At 45.6% G+C, this 25,438-nt stretch overlaps 1 protein-coding gene across 1 annotated transcript in view; it reads left to right on the top strand.

Moving 5' to 3' along the window:
- Window positions 1-2,939: 2,939 nt before the first annotated feature.
- IRAK1BP1 (interleukin 1 receptor associated kinase 1 binding protein 1) overlaps window positions 2,940-25,438 on the top strand; it is a 66,522-nt gene continuing 44,023 nt past the window's right edge. Inside the window, exon 1 of the mRNA XM_069235641.1 lies at window positions 2,940-3,418. Coding sequence (XP_069091742.1) covers window positions 3,092-3,418 — 327 coding nt within the window. The 5' untranslated portion in view covers window positions 2,940-3,091. The remainder of the gene's footprint in view (window positions 3,419-25,438) is intronic.

The following is a 25,438-nucleotide window of genomic DNA, read 5'->3' as shown; positions in this document are numbered from 1 at the left end:
TGCAACAAAGAAGCAAAGACAACTTCTGTAACATTGTATCTTCAGCTCCTGCCAGCAACTGCAACTGTTTCCAGGTTGTGCATCTTCCGAGGACTGCCTGTCTTCAGCCTGCACAAGAAGAAAGAAGGAATCGCCCTTGAAGTGAAGGAGTCACTTCCCTGCTTCAGCAGGCACCCCTCTGCAGCGACGACCGGTGGCGTGGGTCCCCTCTCCTGAAGAAGTGCGTGGATCCAGCAACACAGGTGGAGGACTGAAGTGGTCCCGATGGTCATGACGTCAACTGTCCAACTTTGGTGGAGGTATGAGCTTGCCTCCCCATGCAAAACAGTACCCCCGTGCACTGCGTGTTTTGCGGCTGCCACGGCTTGTTGGCATCCTTCCACTAAGTTTTTCATGCACCATGCAGCTCTGGCCCCCAGCACTCCTTCCTGCGACGCACAGCTTTCTGAGTGGTTCTCCGGCGGCGTGGGATCCCTTTATGTAGTGCTGAGTGGGCGTCCTTTTGCACCTTCTTTGTCCCTGTGCTATGGGACTCCTGTGCTCACTGCCTGGTCTTCTGTGGGCTCTCTCAGTTGCTGAGATCCCCCTCTGTCTCCCACTCCTGGGTAGAGTCCACCAGGTCCCTCCTGGTCCCAGGCAGCGCCATTTTCCGATGACCGCGTGCTTTGCGTGTGCCAAGGCTTGTTGGCAGATCCCAGCAACGCAAACCAGACTGCATTCATCTATCCAGCGTGGGACATCTTCTGCACCAACCAGGAACCCGCATCTGTCTTCTTGGGAGCAATACTAACTGTTGTTCCTCACCGGTGGTTCCTCTTTTGCACCTTCATCAGGGTTAGCAGGGGCTCCTGTTCTCTCAGAACTCTTCAGTGCTTCTTGGACTTGGTCCCCTTCTTCCACAGGTCTTCAGGTCCAGGAATCCATTGTTGGTGTCTTGCAGTCTCCTCTGGTTCTTGCATAATCTTCTTTCTTGTGTTCTTGTGTTTTCTAGGAAAGTTACTATGATTTACTCCTGCTTTCCTGGGCTCTGGGGTGGGTTCTATTACTTACCTTTGGTGTTTTCTAATACTCCCAGTGCCTCTCTACACACACTTGCCTTGGGAAACAGACATTTGCATTCCACTTTCTTAGTATATGGTTTCTGTTCCCCCAGGCCCATTTCTAACTATTGTTATTTTCACTATTTGCACAGTTTTCTAACTGTTTTATAGCTATTTCTGCATACTAGTGAATACAATTTGTGTCTTACTTACCTCCTAAGGAAGTATAGTCTCTATGGTATTTTTGGCATTTGTGTCACCAAAATAAAGTACCTTTATTTTTGTAACACTGGGGATTTTCTTTCATGTGTGAGCACTGTGTGACTAACAGTGGAAATGCATACGCTTTGCATGTCTCCTAGTTAGGCCTTGGCTGCTCATCCACACTACTCCTAGAGAGCCTGGCTTCTAGACACTGCCTACATTTCACTGATAAGGGATAATTGAATCCGGTATAAGGTGTAAGTACCTTAGGTACCCACTGCAAACCACGCCAGCCTCCTACAATAGGTAGTGCGAACACACGAGTGTTCAGCACTCCCTGTGCACATATGTCCTGGTGCACAATCATGCCCGCCATATAGGAAAGCCACCCAGGAGCAGTATGCACACCTGGGCGATTGATAAGAGTCACTATTCACACATGCCAACACCTGTGTGCAAGTATGCACACACTGGCAAGTTGTGCCAGTCTCATTTAAGCGTATGTCACCCTCGTGCAAATAGGCACCTCTAGGCCAGCTATACCAAGCTCCCCATGAATGTGAACTCACACGGGCATGGCGAGGCCCCCTGGGCCTGGCTCATCCCATGATGCAGCGCCCCTTGATAAGGCTGCCCATATCCACAAGCAGTGCAAGGCGGTAACATACATGAAATCCCCCATCGTGTAAGTGTGCACCCACTGGGCTCATATGCCAAGCTCAGTACCTGTGAAGGCCCCATGAGCTCTACGCACACCCTGGGCCTGCCATGGAGGGACCCATACACGTTGGTCAGCGCCACCTCCCCTACAGGGGAGGACATGCACGTACACTTCCCCCCACGTATACAGGGCAACAGTGCCCATGGACCGATCCACCCTCATGGACACGTAGGACCCCCCTCTTTAGGTAGGGGACACCTACATTGGGGTGCTCCCCTTCTGGGACAGGGTGCACTTTTGTATCCACGCCCTGCCCTCCACATACCACTATTTAGACCCTCCATGAACACAGTTTGCAAGAAAGCATTGCCTGTCTCAGTAAAGAAGTCATAACACTCTAACGGACTTTCAATAACATATATTGCATAACTGCTCACCAAACTACAACTTACAATACAATACAGCTTATTATTAATCACATCGGCGAATCCTAATGTATTAACCAATCTTGTTTATGTAGCCTTGTAAGTGTGCATATATATATATATATATATAGAGAGAGAGAGAGAGAGAGAGAGAGAGAGAGAGAGAGAGAGAGTGAGAGAGAGAGAAAGAAAGAGAGGGGGAGACAGCTACTTTTACATAACTTTAGCAAGTGCAGCACGTCTACCCTCCGCCCCACTCTGTCTCTCTGGTGAGAGCAGGCAGCGACCATCTCCCACGCAGCCTGGCATAAACAGATATATTAATTAAATATATATTAATTAAATAATTCTAGACTGCAGAACTGCCTTGAAGGGACAGCATAACTTTCACTGCTGCAAATAACTCGCCATCATTACACATTACGTTTCCTGCACGTCCAGCAGCGCTTACACCTTGAGCTTCATTATGCTGACGAACTAATGACTAGAGGCTTCGGGAACGACGCGTGCAGCCTGGTACATTCTAGCTGGGTCCAACCAAGAAAGAACATTTCGGGGCAGTCCCTTACGTCAAATGCGACACGAGTCGACTAAACCTCAGCTAGAATCAAAAAAAGGTAGTGGGTGAATTTCTTTAAGATGGCCGCCTATAAAGACATAAAACAATGAAGCGCATGCGGTGACGTCCGGCAGTCTAATTGGTGTTTTAATTCCGGCATTGGTTACCATGGCTTTAGTTCCACGGCGCCCTGTTTGAGGATATGGTAATGACTCCAGTACAGCTATTGCCGGTTTCTAGGGTGTTTGCTGCTCTCTGTCCCAGGGAATCAAACGAGACAGAGACCGAGGTTGACCTCCCCAGACCCCGAGGCATGGAAGAGCAGGAAAATCGTTCTGGCGTAACCCCGCGAAGTGCAGCTCCCCGCGAGGTGCATGTGAGTGGTGTGGCTGAACTTTCGGCCGCCCCGGATCGCGCACGAGTGTCCGTTTGTCTCAGTAGCTGTAAAGAGACAGCAAACGACGCCAAGAGCAGCGTCAACCGCCGCCTGGAGTACATATTGCAGAGCATGCGACAACACGGCGTGCAGGTAAACCGCTGCGCGTCCTTTCCAGAAACCTGCAGTACTTTCCCCAGCTCTTAGCCCTCTGAGTGAGGGCACTCCATTTTCAGGGACGGGTTACCCCACACAAACCCCAAGGCTGCTGAGTTTACTTTTCAGCACTACTGTATGTGACATTTAAATGTTCGCAGCATGCTTGCTTGTAACCGTGGCGTTACAATATTAATTCTATATCAGGACCGGAGGCGAGGATTATGCATATCTTTCTTCACTTTTTATTAATCAGCAAGTTCAAAGTTAAACACAAAATGAACAGAAAACTACAAGTTCCATGAAGCCGCCGCCATGGTAACCAGTATCCAATGAGGTTCCACCTTTCACGCTGGTATAAATAGCCTCAGCTGCGACACACTTCCTCTTTCTTCACTGCTCAGATAAGTGCCTTTCCTGCCTCCGGCTAACATTGCTTTGTTTGTTTAGCGCGTTGTTGCCTTTTGTTTCTTCTGTGTAAGCAACCAGTGTTGCTCAGGCGGTGTGCTCGTAGCGGAACGCGTTTCCGCTCGAGCGTTTACTTTACATTCTCTCTGTTGTAGCAACTAGGGTTGCTAGGCGGGTGTCCTCGACTCGGAACACGCGTTCCGCTCGAGTGCTTCGCCTTCTGTTATTTTTGCACTGTTGTAGCAACGGGTGTTGCTACGAAGGTGGACTCCGCTCGAGTGCGCTTCTTTTCTTTTGAGTTTCAGTGTTTCTTGACGCGTCGCACCCATCTGAGGGCGCGCGTCTTATTTATTTCACTCAGACGCCCAGTATTTTGTTTAATGCGCAGTTAATCGTGTGAGTGTTTTGAGTAACTACACGCTCGTGTGTTTGGCTATATTTTTCCTCATTTCTTTAACACTTTGTGTTTTAACTGTTTCCTACCCTGTGACACCGTTTGGTTGATTATACCCCTACGGGGAAGAATTTTGTGCTTTATTTTCTTGTTTCTGGACAGAGGGGGTAGGGAATTACCCTTTATATATTTATAGGGTGGTATTCTCTGTCACATTATTTTTTGTTTGAACCTCAGCATGCAGTCCTCTCAGGAGCATGAGCCTTTTGCCAACAAGTCCCCGGGTGAGGGTCCCTCTCACCGTACCATTCCCCCTGGGGTAGACGCCTTATTCTCACAAGCAATTTCGCACGCTTTGGCCCCTCTTAGAGAGACTGTGGCTAAACTCACAGAACAGGTGTCCAAGGGTACGGGCATGTTTGGCGTGACGGGAACGGAGGGTGATACTTCTACCCTTTCGGCTCCCAAGAACAGGCGCAAGCGCGACGCGGGGCACCTGGAAGATAGCGATTTTTTATCACACTCCAAGAGTGCGCACGCGCATACGCGTTTACCCTCCCGGGAGGGTCGATTGCCCGGAGTAATGGGTGACATGCTTCACCATCTATGGAACCCTGATTCTGGTTCACCTAAAGGCATCCTGGGTGGTTCAGACGACGATTCATCATCTTTGGATGATGATTCAGGTCGCCCTTGGCGTCCTAATGCTACCCTGCCGGATCAGTCTGATCCTGGGGATTCGGACTCAGATATGTTTGAACCGGAGGGTATCTACCATCCACGTTCCTCTGAGTGGCGGCCGGATCTCAAGGTTGCGGAGTATGTCGCCAGTAAAATTAGGCAACCTTTGGACAAGGAAGTGCGTGCTCGTTTACGGGCCGAATGCCCTCGCCCATCGTTATCTGATAAGGTCGCTTTTACTCTAGATATTGACCCAAAAATGTGTACCTTTTTTGCAAAATACATTAAAGATCCCAAGAAAGGGATAGACCGCTCCTGGAGGGCATGCCAGGACAAGCTTCTGGATGTGTTGGGACCCCTCACACAGATCATTCAACTGGCAGAACGCGCCAAACATTCAAACAGTCCCCTGCAAACAGACATTGTTGCAGGATGGGCCCAGAGAGCTGTCTGTCTTCTGGGCAATGCGAACTGTGCCATTTCTGCGGAAAGGCGCAGATCTTTATTGATTAAAATCGATCCCAAATTGGGTGAACTTTCAAACTCGGAGGCAGGGGCTATTGCCCAAGGCAATTTATTTGGTGACCCTTTTGTTAAGGAGCTGGGTAAATTCGTTGCTACTTTTTCGGCTCTGGATAAAGCCCAGTCTTCCATTAAAAAGATTTTTCCCAGTAAGGTTTTTGGCGGGGCCGAACGAGGCAGCGGTCGCTCTTCCGGCCGTCCTAACCAACAAGGCCCCGGTTCCTACCGAAACAACGGGTGGCGTGATGGCCGACAGGGAACGTTCTTCCCCAACAGAGGAAGGGGAAAAGGCAGAGTTTCCAGATCCGCACGTGGAGCAGCCAATGCCCCAGGAGGTCCCTCTGGTAAGGCTTATCCCTTTTTCCCCTCTAAATTTCGGAGGGAGATTGCGGAGTTTCAAGGTCAACTGGAGACGTATTACTTCAGACGCTTGGGTTTTACAGACGGTCTCGGGGTTTCAGATAGAATTCTGGGGCACCCCTATTCAGGAGAAACTGCCACCACCGATAGTGTTTTCTGCAGCAGACTGCGAACTCATAGATTTAGAGGTTCGGGATCTTCTGGACAAGGGCGCCATAGCCCTCTCTTCCCGGCACCCCAGGGGTTTTATAAGCAATATCTTCTTAGTCGAAAAAAAGGACAAGGGGTTTCGGCCTGTCATCAATCTTCGAGCATTCAACGAATGGGTTGTTTACAGGCATTTCAAGATGGAAGGTATTCATTTGCTCAGAGACCTCCTTTTACAAGGGGACTGGATGGTGCGCCTAGATCTCAAGGACGCTTACCTCACCGTCCCAATTTTTTCCCCTCACCGCAGATTCCTACAATTCATCTGGAACGATCAGGTATTCGAATTCACCACTCTCCCGTTCGGTCTCTCGTCAGGCCCGGGGTGCTTTACCAAACTCCTCAAACCAGTGGTGGAAACACTAAGGTTGCAGGGAATACGGCTCATCATTTACCTGGACGACATCCTCTTATTGGATCAATCCAGATCTCAACTTTTGTCCAATCTGAACACAACTATTGCTCTTTTCCAGGATCTGGGGTTTGTAATCAATCAACAAAAATCGGAGCTCTCTCCGACCCAATCGTTAGTCTTCCTGGGTTTTCTCATAGATTCTCGTTCGGCATCCCTCAGTCTTCCGTCCACAAAGATATCCAAAATAAAGAAGGAACTGAGGAAAGTCCTTCAGCGAGACAGGATTTCCCTTCGCCAATTAGCCAGAGTCGTCGGCCTGCTGTCTTCCTCAATCCAGGCCATTTTTCCAGGCCCCCTACACTACAGAGCCCTTCAACGCCTGAAGGCTTTCCACCTTCGCCGGGGGGTAACTTATTCCGAGCTCATCTCCCTCTCTCAGGAAGCGAGAATGGAATTATTTTGGTGGCTGGACCACATGGAAGCATGGAATGGCAGAGCCATTTTTGGAGCAGCCCCGGATCTGGTGATAGAGTCCGATGCCAGTCGCCAAGGATGGGGGGCTCGATGCGGGGACATTTCGTTTGGGGGACGCTGGACTCCACAGGAGCTCACCATGCATATCAATTGTCTGGAACTCCTGGCAGGGTCGTTTGCGATAAAGTCCCTAACGAGAGACAAAGTCTCATGTGTAGTTCTTCTCAGGATGGACAATGTATCGGCTGTCCAGTACATAAACCGTCTAGGAGGGACGCAATCGAGAGCCCTAGCGGAACTAGCAAAGGACTTCTGGCATTTTTGTCTCCAACACCAAGTCTCGGTCACGGCAGAGTATCTTCCGGGGGCCCAGAATGCTTGGGCGGACTGGAACTCCCGATTTCTCACAGACTCCAGCGATTGGCAGTTACACCGATCGGTTTTTCAAGCGATCATGACCCGTTGGGGTCCCTGCACAGTAGACCTCTTTGCGTCCAGGTGGAATGCTCACCTTCCCCAATACTTCAGCTGGCGCCCGGATCCGGGAGCTGCGGCAGTAGATGCGTTTCGCCAACATTGGGGGACTCTTCAAGGTTATGCTTTCCCACCGTTTCTTATGATCCCGCGAGTTGCAGCTCAGGTTCGCAGACAGGAGGCAACAATAGTTCTAATAACCCCCTGGTGGAGGTCTCAGGCTTGGTTTCCGACTCTTCTGGAGCTCTCTTGCGAGTGCCCCCTGCGTCTCCCAGTTTTTTCTGCACTCCTACGGGACCCGTCGGGATCTTATCATCCCCTGGTCCTTCAGGGTCATCTCTCTCTCATAGCTTGGAAGATTTCAGGCATCGTTGGCAAGACAGCCGACTTTCGCAGGAAGCTAGAAACTTCATTGCGCAGGCCTGGGCCCCTGGGACATGCAAACGTTACAGTTCAGCATGGAACAGATGGTCTCGTTGGTGTGTGGACAAACACCGTGATCCCATGGGGGCCAGTATTACAGATATCGCTAATTTCCTTGCAGAATTAGCGGAGTCTGGTCTTGCTTACTGTACGATTAATTCTTTTCGCTCAGCTATATCTGCAGGTCACCCCCCTCTGAACAACCTTCCGGTTGGAGAGCATCCATGGATCTGTAAACTCCTCAAGGGTATCAGACTTTCTAGACCTCCTCAGGCTAGATATACAAATCTCTAGGATGTAAACATAGTCCTTAATCTTTTGTCCTCTTGGCGCGGTAATCAGTATTTATCCCGGAAGGAGTTATCTGCCAAATTGGCCATGCTTTTATGCCTCATTTCATGTAAACGCGTATCAGATATCAGGGCCCTGGATGTATCAGCCCGTGTCTTTACTCCAGAAGGAATCACGTTTACTATTTCTAGGAGAACAAAGAATAATACCAGGTCAGTATCCTATCCATCTTTTCCGGACTCCCCAAAATTATGCGTGGTTAGATGTCTCGAGGTCTATGAGGAAATAACCGCGAATCTTAGACCTCCAGGTGAGAACCAATTATTAATCTCCATAAAAAGGCCGTTTAAGGCGGTTTCTTCTCCTTCCATTGCCAGATGGATTCATTGGATTTTGTCTGAGGCAGGTATTGATATCCAAGTTTTTGGCGCTCATTCTACACGGGGGCCATGGCTTCGAAGGCCATACAGGTTGGGGGTAGATTAGAAGACATCATGCATGCCGCAGATTGGTCTTCGGAATCTACTTTTAAGAAGTTCTACTTTAAACCTATTCATGAGGCAGCCTCACTGGTGGTTGGTAAGCTTTGAACTTGCATAATCCTCGCCTCCGGTCCTGATATAGAATGCGAAATTTCCTAGCTATCGTGAAGGAAAGTTTCAATTCTATTAAGGACACGGAGGCGAGGATTATCCCACCCACATACTACTCTTGAGTCTTCTGCCCACCCGGACTCTTGTATCTTCGTATTGAGGTGGTATATTTGCATGTATACCTTGTTTATTTATTTATTTCCTTGCTCATGTATCTAGTTTTCTTTAAACAATGTTGATAGTCTCAGGCTTGTTTTGTGATTCAGGTTATGACACATATGTATATTCTCTTATTTGGCTGGCATTGTAATGCGACATTACGTTATCAGTTTGGGTCCTAATTTCACCGTATATTTTTTAGGTCCCCAGACTACTCCCAGTTAATTCGAACAAGATTTCCGCAGTGAAGTCGAGGAAGTGTGTCGCAGCTGAGGCTATTTATACCAGCGTGAAAGGTGGAACCTCATTGGATACTGGTTACCATGGCGGCGGCTTCATGGAACTTGTAGTTTTTCTGTTCATTTTGTGTTTAACTTTGAACTTGCTGATTAATAAAAAGTGAAGAAAGATATGCATAATCCTCGCCTCCGTGTCCTTAATAGAATTGAAACTTTCCTTCACGATAGCTAGGAAATTTCGCATTCTATAGTGTGTGTTCTTTAAGGCCTAATTATGGACAGCGGTAGTGTGTGTTTTTTTTTTTTTTTTTTTTTTTTTTCTTATCACTTCCAATCAATGCTTAACAAAAATACATAACCCCTTCGCTGCCAGGCCTTTTCCTCCTCCTGTGCCGAGCCTTTTTTTGGCTATTTGGGGGCAGTTCGCGCTTAGGCCCTCATAACTTTTTGTTCACATAAGCTACCCATGCCAAATTTGCGTCCTTTTGTTCCAACATCCTAGGGATTTTAGAGGTACCCAGACTTTGTGGGTTCCCCTGAAGGAGACCAAGAAATTAGCCAAAATCCAGTGAAAACTTTTTTTTTATTTTTTTTTAAATGAGAAAACAGGGCTGCAGAAGGCAGCTCGTGTTTTTTTCCCTGAAAATGGCACCAACAAAGGGTTTGCGGTGGCAAGCTCACCGTTTTCCCAGCTTTCAGGAACAGGCAGATTTGAATTGGAAAACCTAATTTTTCAATACAATTTTGATATTTTACCGGGACATACCCATTTTTACTATTTTTCGTGCTTTCAGCCTACTCCGAGTTAGTGACCAAAATGGGTGAGAAACCAATGCTGGATCCCAGAAAGCTAAACATTTCTGAAAAGTAGACAAAATTCTGAATTCGGCAAGGGGTCACTTGTGTAGCTCCTACAAGTGTTTCCTACAGAAAATAACAGCTGAAATAAATAAATGTTACAATTGAGGTGAAAAGAACGGCCATTTTTCTCCACCTTTTACTCTGTAACTTTTTCCTGCGATGTCAGATTTTTTAAAGCAATATACCGTTACATCAGCTGGACTCTTCTGGTTGCGGGGATATATTGGGTTTGTAGGTTCATTAAGACCTCTAGGTACCCAGAGCCAATAAATGAGGTGCACCTTGCAATGGGTTTTTATTCTATACCGGGTATATAGCAATTCATTTGCTGAAATGTATAAAAAGTGAAAAATAGCTATCAAGAAAACCTTTGTATTTCCAAAATGGTCACAAGATAAGGTGTTGAGAAGCAGTGGTTATTTGCACATCTCTGAATTCTGGGGTGCCCATACTAGCATGTGAATTACAGGGCATTTCTCAAATAGATGTCTTTTTTTACACACTGCCTTACATTTGGATGGAAAAAATTTAGAGAAAGACAAGGAGCAATAACACTTGTTTTGCTATTCTGTGTTCCCCCAAGTCTCCCGATAAAAATGGTACCTCACTTGTGTGGGTAGGCCTAGCGCCCACGAAAGGAAATGGCCCAAAACACAACGTGGACACATCAAAATGATCAAATACAAAACTACTTGTTTTTTTTAGGTGTGCACCTGTGTTTTTGGTCCTGGGCTCAGCAGCCTTCTAGGGAAACCTACCAAACCCAGACATTTCTGAAAACTAGACACCCGAGGGAGTCCAGTGAGGTGTGACTTGCGTGGATCCCCCCAATGTTTTCTTACCCAGAATCCTCAGCAAACCTCAAATTTAGCTAAAAAATCACATTTTCCCCACATGTCTGTGTGGGATCACCGCACTGGGACACATTTCATACCACCCAATGTTCCCTTCAGTCTCCCAGTAAAAATGATACCTCATTTGTGTAGGTGGGCCAGGTGCTTGTGAATGGAAAGAGCCAAAAACATGTAGATATTGAGGGGGAACAAAGGGGGTCCAAAAGGGCAGTTTGCAAAAAAACATTTTTAGGGCGACAAGTGCAGCAGAATTTTTATCTGTATAGATGAGACAATGCTGGGAGGTAGGAATTTTGTGGATTCCTGCAGATTCCGGAAGGGTCCATCAGAAAAATGTGGGAAAAATGTGTGATTTCCAGCAAAGTTGGAGGTTTGCAGGGGATTGTGGGTACAAAAATGGTGCGGGGTGCATGTGAAACACACCAACCTGGAATCACCCAGATGTTTAGTTTTCAGATGTGTCTAGGTCTTGTGGATTTTTCTACATGGCAGCGTCCCAAAGTCCATAAAGTGCAGCCCTCTCCATTCCAAGTGAGACGATTTTGAGAGTAAGCCAAGTTCTCATGGCCCAAATGTAAAACTAAAACCCAAAATAATCAAATGTCTTCTTGCTTGCTGTGGGATAAGATGTTTTAGAGTGTGGGGGAGAGCTGAAAGACTGTTACCCCCTTCAGTGGATGTGGGGGCGTAACCAGGCCTATGCTGGTTAGTAGCCACTATATATATATATATATATATATATATATATATATATATATATATATATATATATATATAATTTAAATTCCCTGGCATCTAGTAGACTTTCTGACCCATGGGGTGTGGATCAGGGGTAATTGCCCCATCAGCCCACTGGTGGGCAGAACAACTTTGGCCCCATTTATTTGGGGTGGGGGTATGGCCATACCCCCAACCTCCTTATTTTTGGGAAAAAACAAAAAAACTTCCCTGGCCTCTGGTGGGCTTTCTGCACCCCCCTTGGGGGCAGATGGGCCTTCCAAAAATAGGCCCATCTGCCCCCAATGGGGGGCATATATGGCCAACAGTAATGTGCCCCCATGGGGAGCGACCCTTACCCGTGGGGCTGCCCCTTCTAAAGAAAATATACGCATACACACACACACACACACACACACACCAATCTTTGGAGCCTAAGTGGTTTCTGCCCCCAAAATCGTCCGATCAGCCCCCAAGGGGGGCAGAAATGGTCTAAATACAATTTGCCCCCCAGGGGAGCGACCCTTGCCTAATGGGTCACTCCCCATCTCTTTAAAAAAAAAAAAAATTGCCCTGGCTCCTAGAAGTTTCTGACGCCCCTCCTGGGGGCAGATCGGCCTAATAACAATAGGCTGATCTGGCCTAAAATAAATTTATAAATAATAAAGCATGTGACATAACCATTACGTCTTGGGCACCAAAGGGGTTAAAGAGCGTTGAAAGACTGTATGTTTCAGATCGGCCCCGTCTGTCATTGGTGTTCAGGGTTTGCTTTGTCGGGGGATAAGCTGTCTGTCAAAGCCATGGTCTTTCCTGGATGAAGCCGTTCCCCCTTTTGTGCCCCCATTAGGATTTTTTTTTTTTTGGGGGGGACAGGGGAGTGTACGCAGGTCGCAGCAGGTATAACTCTGACAGGCAGTGTGTCCTTTTTCATGGGTTTGCCTTACCTTGCTGACTCAACATATAGAATTAAAGATGGATAACAGTGAATTACGGGGGTGATTTTTCACTGAGGGCTTCAGAGTGACATAACATAGACATTGAGAGTAATGATGTCCCTCTATGTCTCGAGGTGAAAAATAGCTAAGTAATTCACTTTTTACCCTTCTATAATTTTATGTTATGTAAGGCCCCCAAATCAAATGTTCCTGCTATTTACTGCTACCCAGTAGCAGAGAGGTAAAGGGGAGCTGTACATAACATGGCCTCTGTTATGTATCCCTGTCTCAAAGGTTAAAAAAAAATACTTCACCTGCCTTCCTTGATCAACTGCTACTACCTTCCCTGCCTGCTTTCTCCCTTCTGCACTTTCGCTTTCAGTCAAAGCAGATAGGCAGTGTTGCACCGGCAGCCGCTCAGAGAGCACTGGAAGGCCTTGATAAGATCACAACAGTAGGTACCAGTTTTTTTTTTCAACTGTTGGTATGTCATACTAGTGGGTTATGAGACTCAGCAACTGAAATAAACAGTAGGGGCTCTCAATAAGAGTCCTACACAGCAAGACTTTAATTCCTGGTTTATGGCCTTTTGTTTTGCAAATGTTTGGATGTCTTTAACTGCTATAAAGAAGTAGACCTGTTCACATTTGCATGTTTATTTATTTTACTTTGCTGGTTACATTTTGTTAAATTTTTTTTTTAATTAACCCAGCAACACTTGAAATGTTATAGCAGTTGCTAGGCATGGGAATTGCTCATAGAGGCCAACTTCAATTATTTTTCAACATAAGCTCCAGGTACTTCTTGAATGCAGATATTTTTGTATTCATTGTAAAAGAAGTGATTTCAGGTCCTTGCAAAGAAAGATTCAAAGAATTTAATTTATCAAAAATGTCAGCAAGGTATGCTAAAATCACAAGCCGCTGGGGATTAATTACATAGTTGTTCTGCTTTGAAGGGGTCCAAATTCAGAAGAAACTGGTGAACTTGATTCCGTAATTCAAAAATGTGATTCAATACTTTCCCCCGGGATAACCTCGCTGGTGGATCTAAAGATTCTTAAAAACGTATCTGTCCTACATTGCTGAAGTTTAATTTACACCACAATAAGGTGTGTGTATGCTTTGCCCGCTGAATACCAAGCGGGCTGTGGTGGGTGCAAGGACAGCCCTGGACATCCAGCCCAAGAGGGCTCAGGTAGAAATAGCACAGTGGGCAGTGTTTTACTCACATCTCATTTTAGGCACAAAAAAGCCTGAGGCATGACCAGTATTTTGGTGCCTCTCTGAGCTTTGTGGTACTGCATCAGGATATAGCAAGCAACCAAAAAAAACAAAAAACAGACCTGCACCTAAAATAAGACAAACCCTAGTAATAACAGTATCTTGCTAATTATGTATACCAAATCTGCTCTGAATAATTAGAATCTAAAATGATTCAATTCTTAAAATATGCGAATGAATGAAACATTACTAAGGTCTAGTCACCTTCTGAGTGTCTCAGTCACTCCTGTACTTCCCTTCACACCACTTTCCTCAGTAGTGTGTCACCCTTTTAGACATTTTTGCCCCTTTCATACCCACACCTTTCTAACATCCTCCATCTGCATACCTCAGCTATCATCTTTCTTCACTTAAGCACCCTCTCTTTGGTCTCTCCTGCCTGCACTTCCATGCCGCTTCTTGACCTCAAGCACTCTCTTGTAAGCACTAAATCTTCTTTAACTTACACCTTGTTATTTTTTGTCAATATTTCAACAGCTGTGTATTGTCTTAAATGACTTACACATGGAATCTCAATTATATTTGGCACACATGACTAATGCAAAAGTGTGCTCTGCAGTGAGGCCAAGAATTGGATGAGCATACATTCGGAATACGTTTATGACACTGACAGGTACTGTGATAAACTTGCACTTCCCAGAGTGTCAACTCCAGAGCTCTCATCTTGGGTCCATTATAAACACCATACACAGCTGCAACTCATAAGACACCTAGAGGCGACTCAGTTCATAGTATGTAACTAATACGTTACATGAGAAAAATTAAAAAGAAACATCCTATAAAAATCAAGCATTCACCCTGAGGAATTGTGGCCTGCAATCTCAAGAAAGGTCAATAAATTAGAAGGCAGCACAGATACTCAATCACCAACCACATCAGAAATGTTTAATGGAAAACCTTTAGTGAAAAGTGCCACAAGGCCAGTGCCTGGATCCACATGGCTAAAATTTAGTGACGTAGCGGACAGTGGTGTGGGGTGGAGAGTCTTACGGTAAAGGGTTGTGGTGTAGAGTGGAGTGGCATAGGGTGTCAACGTTGAGCCATGTAGAGTGGAGTGGCTTAGTGGTATGTTGGGGAAATGCAGCAATATGTATCATTCATTTTACCGGTAGCAAACGGGCCAATTCTGCGTGACCAATAAAATGCGATTTTAATTTCCGATTTGCTAACATGTTACTGAATCGCAATTTGGAATTGCAAAAACATATTGAGTTGATATTAGGAAGGGGCATGTTCAGGACATCCCTTTCTAATACCGAATCGCAGCAGTATGCAAGAATGTTTTGACTGAAATGCGGTCCCGAAGCAGTTGCGTTTTACCACCTAGTTCAAGTAGGTGGTAACCCATTCACAAATGGGAAGGGTACCTCCTTAAAATATTAAAAGAAACTTTCCATCTTTCTTTTTTTAAATGCCTCTTTCTTTTTTTTTTTTTTTTTTTTTTTTAAAGGAAAAACAGGCTGCATTAAAAAATAAATAGCTTTATTTAAAACCAGTGACTGACATGGTGGTCTGCTGATCCCAGCATGTCACCCACCATCCGTGTGATTTTTGCATTTCCTAATTGGGTCGCAAGCTGCAATCTACCTCATTAATATGATGAGGTAGGGCGATTTGCGACACGTTAGGAAACGCTTAATGTAACTCATGGAGTTTAGCGGTTACCTAATTGTGATTCACCGAGGATCGCAATTAGGTAATTGCTATTTGGAATAATGATACTTCTGGCTCATGGTGTCCACAAGATTTACAGCCTCAGTGGGGTTGTCTCTATGCATGAGGATTAACCATGGGGGAAAGAGATTCACCTTTTCATCAACTGATTGGAGCACTTAACATCGCAACCATACCTTTGTCAGTATATAGAAAGTGTTGACAAAGGGGACTACCAGGTGTAGGATTCACATGTCATCCGTGCTTAGTTGTGGGGGAAGCAGAAACTCAGGATTCGGAATGTAACACAGTGATCAGGGTTGATTTTACTATCAATAATATTTCTACCCAAACAAATCCTATTTACAAAATCAGAATAATCAAAGACAGGCAAAAAAACATAACTTTCTAATCTGTACCATGCAGTTTGCATGCAGCTGTTTGATGGCAGTTCAAAGCTCACTGTGCTGGGTTCTGAATGAACTGCACAGTAACAAAAGGAGCTCTGTTACAAAAGCAGTATCCCACTGTAGGAAAATGCCACTGTTGGTATGGTTACCCCCCAACTTTTTGCCAGCTTTGAAAGTGTGCTGGGACCCTGCTAATGAGTACCCGGCACCAGTGTTCTTTCCCTAAAACTGTACCTTTGTCTCCACAATTGGCACAACCCTGGCACCCAGATAAGTCCCTTGTAAAAGGTAACCCTGGTACCAAGGGCCTTGTGGCCAGGGAAGGTCTCTAAGGGCTGCAGGTTGTATTATGCCACCCTGAGGACCCCTCTCAGCACATGCACACTGCCTCACAGCTTGTGTGTGCTGGTGGGGAGAAAAAGACTAAGTCAACATGGCACTCCCCTCAGAGTGCCATGCCCACAACCCACTGCCTGTGGCATGGGTAAGTCATCCCGCTAGCAGGCCTTACAGCCCTAAGGGAGGGGGCACACTACCACAGGTGAGGGCATAATTGCATGAGCACTATGCCCCTACAGTGTCTAAGCCAATTCTTAGACATTGTAAGTGCAGGGTAGCCATATAGAGTATATGGTCTGGTAGTTTGTCAGACACAAACTCCACAGTTCCATAATGGCTACACTGAATACTGGGAAGTTTGGTATCAAACCTCTCAACACAATAAATCCACACTGATGCCAGTGTGGTATTTATTGAGAAATGCACACAAAGGGCATCTTAGAGATGCCCCCTGCATGCCAGCCCAACTGCTAGTGCTAGGCTGACCGGTCTCTGCCAGCCTGCCACTTCCAGACCAGTTTCTGGCCACATGGGGTGAGTGCCTTTGTGCAGGAACAAAGCCTGCCCTAGGTGGAGGTGCTTCACACCTCCCCCTGCAGGAATGTAACACCTGGCGATGAGCCTCGAAGGCTCAAGCCTGGTGTTACAGCGCCCCAGGGCACTCCAGCTAGTGGAGATGCCCACCCCCGTCACAGCACAGCCCCCACTTTTGGCGGCAAGTCAAGAGGAGATAATGAGAAAAACAAGGAGTCACCACCCCCTCAGCCATGTCCACCCCTTAAGGTGACCAGAGCTGAAGTGACCCCCACCTAGAAAATCCTCCATGTTGTCTTGGAGGATTTAACCCAATAGGAATAGGGATGTGCCCCCCCTCCCCAAAGGGAGGAGGCACAAGGAGGGTGTACTGCCTTCCTGCTCTAACACACCCCTAAATTTAGTATTTAAGGGTGACCCTGAACCCAAGAAATCAGATTCTTGATGACCTACAAAGAAGGACTGCCTAGCTGAAAAACCCCGCATAGAAGAAGGAAGACGTCAACTGCTTTGGCCCCAGCCCTACCAGCCTGTCGGCAACTTCAAAGAATCTGCACCAGCGATGCATCCTGCGGGCCCAGGGACCTCTGCTGACTCAGAGGACTGCCCTGCAACTACAAAGGACCAAGAAACTCCCGTGGACAGCAGACCTGTCCAACCAGGCAAGAAGAAACTATCTTCAAAGGGACTCTCACCTCACTTCAGAAGCGTGAGTTGCCTCCACTCTGTACCCAATGCCCCTGGCCCGTGTCCAGAGGAATCAACGACCCAGAGAGGATCCCCAGGCGACTCTGACGCTGTGTCCACCCTGGGCTAACCACTCTGCACCCCCACGACGATTCCTGCAGAAGGAATCCCGAGGACCCCCCGACCGCGACTGCCCAGGACGAAGAAACCCGACGCCTGGAAGAAGCACTGCACCCACAGCCCCCTGGCCTGTAAAGAACCGACCACTGGCACAACAGTGACCAACAGGCAGCCCTCATCCTTGCCCAGTCGATGGCTGGCCCGAAAAGCCCCCTGTGCCCTGCCTGCAACATCTGAGTGATCCCTGGGTCCCTCTATTGAAATCTTTTAATAACCCGACGCCCTGTTTGCCCACTGCACCCGGCTGTCCCTGTGCCGCTGAGGGTGTGTTTTGTGTGCCTACTCCCCCCGTCCCCCCCCCCACCAGTGCTATACTAAACCCCCCCTGGTCTGCTCCCCGAGGACGCAGGTACTTACCTGCCAGCAGACTAGAACCAGAGCACCCCCGTGTCCACAGGTGCCCATGTTATTTGGGCTCCTCTTTGACCTCTGCAACTGAGCAGCCCTGTGTTGCTGGTGCTGGGTGTTTGGGGTTGACTTGAACCCCCAACGGTAGGCTACCTATGCCCCGGAGACTGAACTTGTAAGTGCTTTACTTACCACATTAACCTAACTGTACTTACCTCCCCCAGGAACTGTTGAATTTTGCAGTGTCCACTTTTAAAATAGCTTATTGCCATTTTATGCCAAACTGTGTACATTACTGTTTTGATTCAAAGTGCTATCTATACCTGAGCGAAGTACCTTACATTTAATGTACTTACCTGCAATTTGAATCTTGTGGTTCTAAAATAAGTTAAGAAAATAATATTTTTCTATATAAAAACCTATTGGCCTGGAGTTAAGTCATTGAGTGTGTGTTCTCATTTATTGACTGTGTGTACAACAAATGCTTAACACTACCCACTGATAAGCCTAACTGCTGACCACACTACCGCAAATGGAGCATTAGTATTATCTATTATTGCCTATATCAAGCCTCTTGGGAAACCCCTGGACTCTGTGCACACTATCTCTTACTTTTAGATAGTATATACTGAGCCAGCTTCCTACACCCACTGAGGTATGCACATAAAATACTGCTCTGTGACCTGCATATACACGTTCTTTGCAGCATGAGTCAAAACTGCCACTAGACAAAACCCCATCTCTTTCCAGCAGGTACCTTAATCGCAACATATTGGCACCTTTATTGTTGCCTGAAAGCGACTGGATATATGAGGAACTGTGCAGTGCTTTCAAAACTTCTGCACTGCTACAAAAGCTCCCCCTAACAAAAGCACCTACCCCAAAGTTCCAGTATTGATGCCAGTCTTGTTCCGAAGTCAATGACGATTCAATGGATCTTTATAATGATAATTAATAGTTTGTTGTGGTTCTGTGATTCATTTCTGTTTGTCCTAATTTATTTTGTTGGCTCTTTCCTGACCTTGAAGTGAAACAATATTAAAGAGGCATTCCCTCAATTTAATGCCCGAGTGAGGTGTTTCTCCTGCATCATCAGATCAGTGAAAAGTAAATAGCCTTGATTCCTTGTTTCACAGGCAGTATAAATTTTTCTTCCGCTGTTCCTTCCCTTTTCCCTGGGTCTTGTGTCTTTCAGCCCCTGGGAGACCAGTGATTGCTATAGATTAGACAAGCTAACAAGCGCGTGATAAGGAACTCCTGTGTTTAACGCCACAAGGACATACACATATTTAGTATATACCAGCGTGTCACGTTGCTTAAAGAACTTTACATTTTGCGTGTGCCATGAGCCAATGTGGATAAATACTACAAAAGCTGTTAAGGCTTACTTGCAATAAATGTCAGTGTTTTGTCCTGTGAATGTCATTGGCAGAGGCCAGGAGGCAAAGGGCAGGACCCACAAGGTGAAAGGCAGCAAGCAGGATCCAAACAGCAAACAGGAGGTCTTATGATTTGTGAAACGTCATAGCTCATGGTGCAGGCTCATGATTGGCTGCTCTGCTGGTATCCTCCAATCAGAGAGCTCCATTACAAATAGCTGTGGAAAGGAAACAAACGTACTTTCGACGTCGGAAAGTATACAACGGATGGTAAAGCATTCAGATGAAGTGCGTGCACCCCAGGAACGATGACCCCCCACCACGTGGTGTGCGCCCCACAGTTTGAAGAACTGTGCTCTAAGGCATTTACGTTCACCTCTGATGGTACACTGGTATCAGCACCCTCAATCTCTTGGTAAAATTATCAAATATATTTCCTGTTTGGTCATATGGACCTTTGTTAGTTGATCTGAAGCTCTGAAAGGGAGTAAATATCAAAATTACATTCCAAATTTGTGAAGCCAATGTGACTCCACATTATAGACCAAACCCAATGATTTAGGTTAAATGAGTTTATTTTAGAATATGAATCCACCCAGTATTTATGCAGAGTAATAAAAAATCATTAGGTACAGCATTATAGTTTGAACATTGAAATGTGGCAGTAGGTTAATTGGTAATAAAATTAGATGCACACTAGTACCTGTCACAACACAAATAAAGCAAATTGTCACAATAAGGTGTCCCATAAAGAAACGTCCCTTTTCTAATCTAAACATAGGTTGAGAAGAGGATTAACTAATGAGAATTTCTATTTGGGGAACATAGAAGGTGTCAGCATATAATTTAATTTCTTTAGAAGTTTAGGGAAATATGTGTTCAGCCTGAAGCTTCACGCTCAAGGAAGAGCCCAGCCAAAGACTGTTCCATCTAGGAGCTAAGGGAAAGTCTGCCTAACTAATTATGGAAATGACAATTAAATATTATAGCTTCAAATACGTCCATATCGCTTTCTCACCCCGAGAACCAACCTAACAGCTGAACGTGAGGGGAACCAACATACCCCCTAAATTCCCATCTCATCGGAACTGGGACTGCAGCAGCCAGCCTTGAACACCCACCGTCCTGGTACGTGATAAACCGAAAGCCTCCTTTAGCAATTATTTCTCCATCTTCATTGCCAGCTTCCTCACAGCAGACCTCCCAAGTAGTAATCTAATTGAAACAATAAGACTTTCTCTAACGAGAAGCATGATAACATACCTGCAGAAGGAAAGCTTAAAACACTGGCAAATTAAAGAAAGCATTTTCAGTAGAGGCCTTATGTCGAGCCTTTCAAAATTAATGTGACTTAGATTATAAAGTAAACACAAAGTTGGAATAATCATTATTAAATGTGAGTGTGCATAACATACTTACAACAGTTGCTTAATACACACACACACACACACACACACATCACTTTAATGTTTGCAGTGGATATACTCTTGCTTCTCTTAAACATAACACACATAAATGAAGTTAAACCACATGTATGTTATTGTTCTATAGGAGTCTGTAAATGTATATTCATGGCATAGAAAGTGTGGAGCCTAAATTATGCAGCTCCAATCCCCCTCCAATGTCTAGCCATCAAAATATCACATGAATTTTATCTCATGACACCAGCTAAAAACCTTGTTTTTTATTTTTAGCATCTCATGTCTTTGTTTTCCAGGTGTTTTCATCTCATCATAGGACATACACTGGCTTTCTTCCTATTCCACATCCCGTTTTTTCCTTTTCCCCCCTCCCTTGCAAGCTGTTCCTCTCTTTGATTTGAAACACGTATATCCCTTCAGAATGGCAAACAAGCAGATCACACAAATGGTGATTGCTGTAAGCTCTCAGTATGAAACCTAGAATCCCACTATGCAAGATCCCAAACCATTTGCCTACTGTGGCAAATCCATTTCCAATTGCTTCTCAAGCACCTGTAGCTTCTAACTCTGCCAAATGCTTCTTCAATACAGTAATGTTCTTAATGATCCTCTTTATGTCCTCACTCTAATCTAGTATATAGGTACAACACTGTTGAAACTTCAGCATCTTGCACACTCCTCTCTCCTTCACAAAAAGGATGTCTAATGCAAGATGGTTTTGTAGAACCATAGACCTGGTAGCTATCATGTCAGTGTTGATTGCCAGTGTCGTAGTTTGGACTCTTGCTCTGAGCAAGACTGCTGGTCTCAGGATGACAGTACTTTTGTTTGTAGGTGACTAAGTCTCTTCCTACAACTAGTTGTAACTGTTGTCCAAACCTTACCGGCTTACTAGCAGTACCTCACCAGAAACACAATAGTAACAGGTGATTTGTAGCAGTCGCTTACGCATGGACTCAAAGTAAGATCTCTCAGGGTTGTCGTGGTTAAACGGAAATTACCCTTTTCTCACAGATTTATTATGTCTCATACAAACAAAGGAAATAACACAGATGCATTGAAGTTATAATAGTTTTTATTCAACATAACTGCAATTTGTGATAAGTTGCATGAACTGCAATGATTAGGATAATGAATATACCAAGCAACAGTATTGTGAAGAAGAGAGTCATTGTTATAAAGACCCCGACCAGTGTGCAATATATAAAAGAAATATATGTATATGTATAAGATGGAATATGCCCTAATGCCCTAAGGAGAATAGGTCTAACCTCCTACCTAACAGGAGAGCTGGGTTCGTTAAACCTAATCTGCCAAAGCCGTGTCTATGAGAGGAGCCCCCAACCCTCGTTACCTTGGAATGAGGTCTCTATCTCAGACTCCGCAGGGACACGAAGACTGGGTCAGCGTCAAGATGATTGCAGCATCTGTATCAGCGATGGTGGCGATGCCCTCTGGTCGGGATACCTCTGATTATCTGTCTAAAGTGTGTTGTAGTTATACAGATCTACAAGGTCCCCTGACATAAGTGTTATTCATAACAATAGATAACAGGCATGCTTGGGACGGCAATTAATATCAACAATCCCTCGAAAGTATAGAGAGGGAAAATCCCTAAGTGTGAATACCTACTGTATGTTTGTCTTTCGTGCTTGATCTTGGCGCAGTGACACTGATAATAGAACCCATAACAAGTGGCCTAACTATAAACAAGGCCGCCATCTTAAAGGACATAAATAATTAAATGGACTAAGACAGAGCAAGCTAAGTAGGTTAAAAGTCACTGGGTGACGGGGGCACGAGTTTACAAGCCTACGGCTAAGCTAACTCCTGTTATCCCGTTAAAACAAACTAGGATTCACTACACCCTCCCCATTGCCGTAACAGGTATGGTGAAGGTAAAGCAACCCAAACGCTAAAAAAGCTGCTACTGAACTAAAAGCCAAAAAACGAAAACGAAAACTCAAGCTAAAAAATTTACTTAATGACAAAATAATTGCTGTGTGTTAAAATTTGTTTAAAAAAAACATACAGAGATGTTAATATCAACCATGACAAGTATAGCAAACTTTTAGTGTAATCGCTTATTTTAGAACCGGGTACTGGTAAGCAAATTCATCAAATCATGTGTTATATACAGGATCTTGAAGAATGTCATCGAAGTCACCATTCAAGGATCTTAAAAACGAGTCAACATCGTCTGAAGTGAAATCGAGAGCTGGACGGACAAACAGATCCACAGAGCAGTAGTGAGCCACATTAATCGGTGTATCAACACTCGCTGCAGCGTCCTCATCCATGTTAGATCTTATAACAGAAGGCTCATAGGTGGCCTCGCGGAGCAACCTCAGTCTCAATGGGCATGACCGTGTATGAACCCTCATCGGGGACATCAGCAGTTCGTGGTCCACAGGAGATGTCGGTGCAACAGATGAGGGGTGAAACCCCGAAACCGGTCCCAGGATGCTTGTTTCCGGTCCAGTGAGGACCTGGCTTGGCAGTTCGGTCTGGACTGTTCCCATGAGGAACAGGGTCAAGACTGATTTGCATATGGCTGGGTCCAAACTGGGGTGGCATGGTGAGCAAAAGAACGATGGATTAAACCCAGATCTATGACTGGGGGTGAGTGTTTGACAATGTTCAGCATTCCGTCCATCACTTGTTGTTTTTGCTTTGTCGCCCTAAGTGGGAAGGGTATGCCCAGACGTGGGTCCCGTGCTTCCCATGCCACTGGATTCAAGCTAGCCTGGCTGATGAGGGGTGAAACCCCAAAACCGGTCCCAGGATGCTTGTTTCCGGTCCAGTGAGGACCTGGCTTGGCAGTTCGGTCTGGACTGTTCCCATGAGGAACAGGGTCAAGACTGATTTGCATATGGCTGGGTCCAAACTGGGGTGGCATGGTGAGCAAAAGAACGATGGATTAAACCCAGATCTATGACTGGGGGTGAGTGTTTGACAATGTTCAGCATTCCGTCCATCACTTGTTGTTTTTGCTTTGTCGCCCTAAGTGGGAAGGGTATGCCCAGACGTGGGTCCCGTGCTTCCCATGCCACTGGATTCAAGCTAGCCTGGCTGATGAGGGGTGAAACCCCGAAACCGGTCCCAGGATGCTTGTTTCCGGTCCAGTGAGGACCTGGCTTGGCAGTTCGGTCTGGACTGTTCCCATGAGGAACAGGGTCAAGACTGATTTGCATATGGCTGGGTCCAAACTGGGGTGGCATGGTGAGCAAAAGAACGATGGATTAAACCCAGATCTATGACTGGGGGTGAGTGTTTGACAATGTTAAGCATTCCGTCCATCACTTGTTGTTGGTGCAACAGCAAGTCAGACCATAGGCAGATGGTCAAAGAGACACCATATGCAGCGGAACACCGGTTGTACACACCAGAGTAGAGGCCGGAATTACAATGACCAGTCAAACTCCAGTTCCACCAGCAAAGGTATACCGAAGATCCGAACCATGCGTTCACGGCACAGTGGGGTTGACTAGAGCAGCTCCATTGCTCTGTGTCACTGGAAAAAAACAACCACTGCGAATCAGAAAAAATAGCAGTAGCAGTCCGCCAATTAAAGCCAAAATAATTGGAAAGCCACCAAACACACTGGAAAAGAGATAATGGATGGCTGATGGGATGACTCCGAAGACAGTCTGGAAGATGGACACGAAACCAGACCCGACAGCCTTAAAGAAATGAACAATCCCAGTTGTGCTTGAAGCATTGAATATTCTGGATACCAACTCTCTAAAGTGTTTGGGGAAATCGGTATTTAAAAGGGATTGTATCTCGGCTGATGATCTCGCAATCTGGAGAGCATATGTCTCTTGCGGATGTCAAGGCGACCTGTTTCTGAAACAATAGCGCCTTTAGTCTACTCAACTTGTCATAGTTCACATTAATAGTATCAATGTGGGGCCACATTTCAGATACTTGTATCTCTCGTGTGGGGGGAAACAAAACATGGCCACAACACGTAACGACCTTCGTGACTGAGATTGCGTAGGCAATTCCAGGTCACAAGCCGCAACAGCTGTCATCGCTCAGTAGAACATAACTCCCATTAGAAAGTACATGAAACACTGAACGAATCAAGGGGACGGGAGTACCCTTCAGAAAACAGGCCAAATTCGCGACCCCCGCATTACAAAGACCGTGAAGAGACACCTGTTTGCATATCGTGGAATGACGAACAGCAGTCTCACATTCACTTCCGCTAAGAAAGATCTCCTGTTCACCGTTCAAACATCGATACTCAAAGGGCAACTCCCACTCTTCCTTAATAAAGCTATCTCCTAGCCGTTCATATCGTCCCACTGCAAGATGTTTCAGGCAGCTCGAGAAATGAAAGGTCGAAAAACGGTAAATTAATAATGTAGTGTAAGAGCCAGATAGTTGAAGGACTCTCTGCTACCGTGAAGGGATACTTATCTAACTTCTCTACTTGAAGCAAGGTGAAACTAGCCTCCCTTTTAGCCATTGTCTCCTGTTCCCTGGAAAAATTAAAAGCAGCAATTAGTTCACTCCCATTAATGTATTTCCATGGAATGTGACCACTTCTCAGTGTCTGTAATGCCCAACCCAGCTGCATGATGGAACGTAGCTGTGTTTGCCCATGATATAACCGGGACAGTCTGAGTGATATCAATAGCAGACAACACTATATTTGACATTCAATAAATCCTGTTGGACAGTGTGTTCATGCCATTGTCGACAACAGCCAATGTTTTTTCCAAATTCTCCTTATCAAGTTGCCTTAAACGTGCAGCAGCCTCAATTTGAGAAAGTTTCCAAATTTCATTATACATAGCATATAAAAACCGTTTCGAGCGTTGT

This window comes from Pleurodeles waltl, chromosome 5 (genome assembly GCF_031143425.1).
Source record: "Pleurodeles waltl isolate 20211129_DDA chromosome 5, aPleWal1.hap1.20221129, whole genome shotgun sequence".
Lineage (NCBI taxonomy): Eukaryota > Metazoa > Chordata > Amphibia > Caudata > Salamandridae > Pleurodeles > Pleurodeles waltl.
The sequence above is the reverse complement of the archived record's forward strand: the minus strand, read 5'-3'. Positions and strand labels throughout refer to the sequence as shown.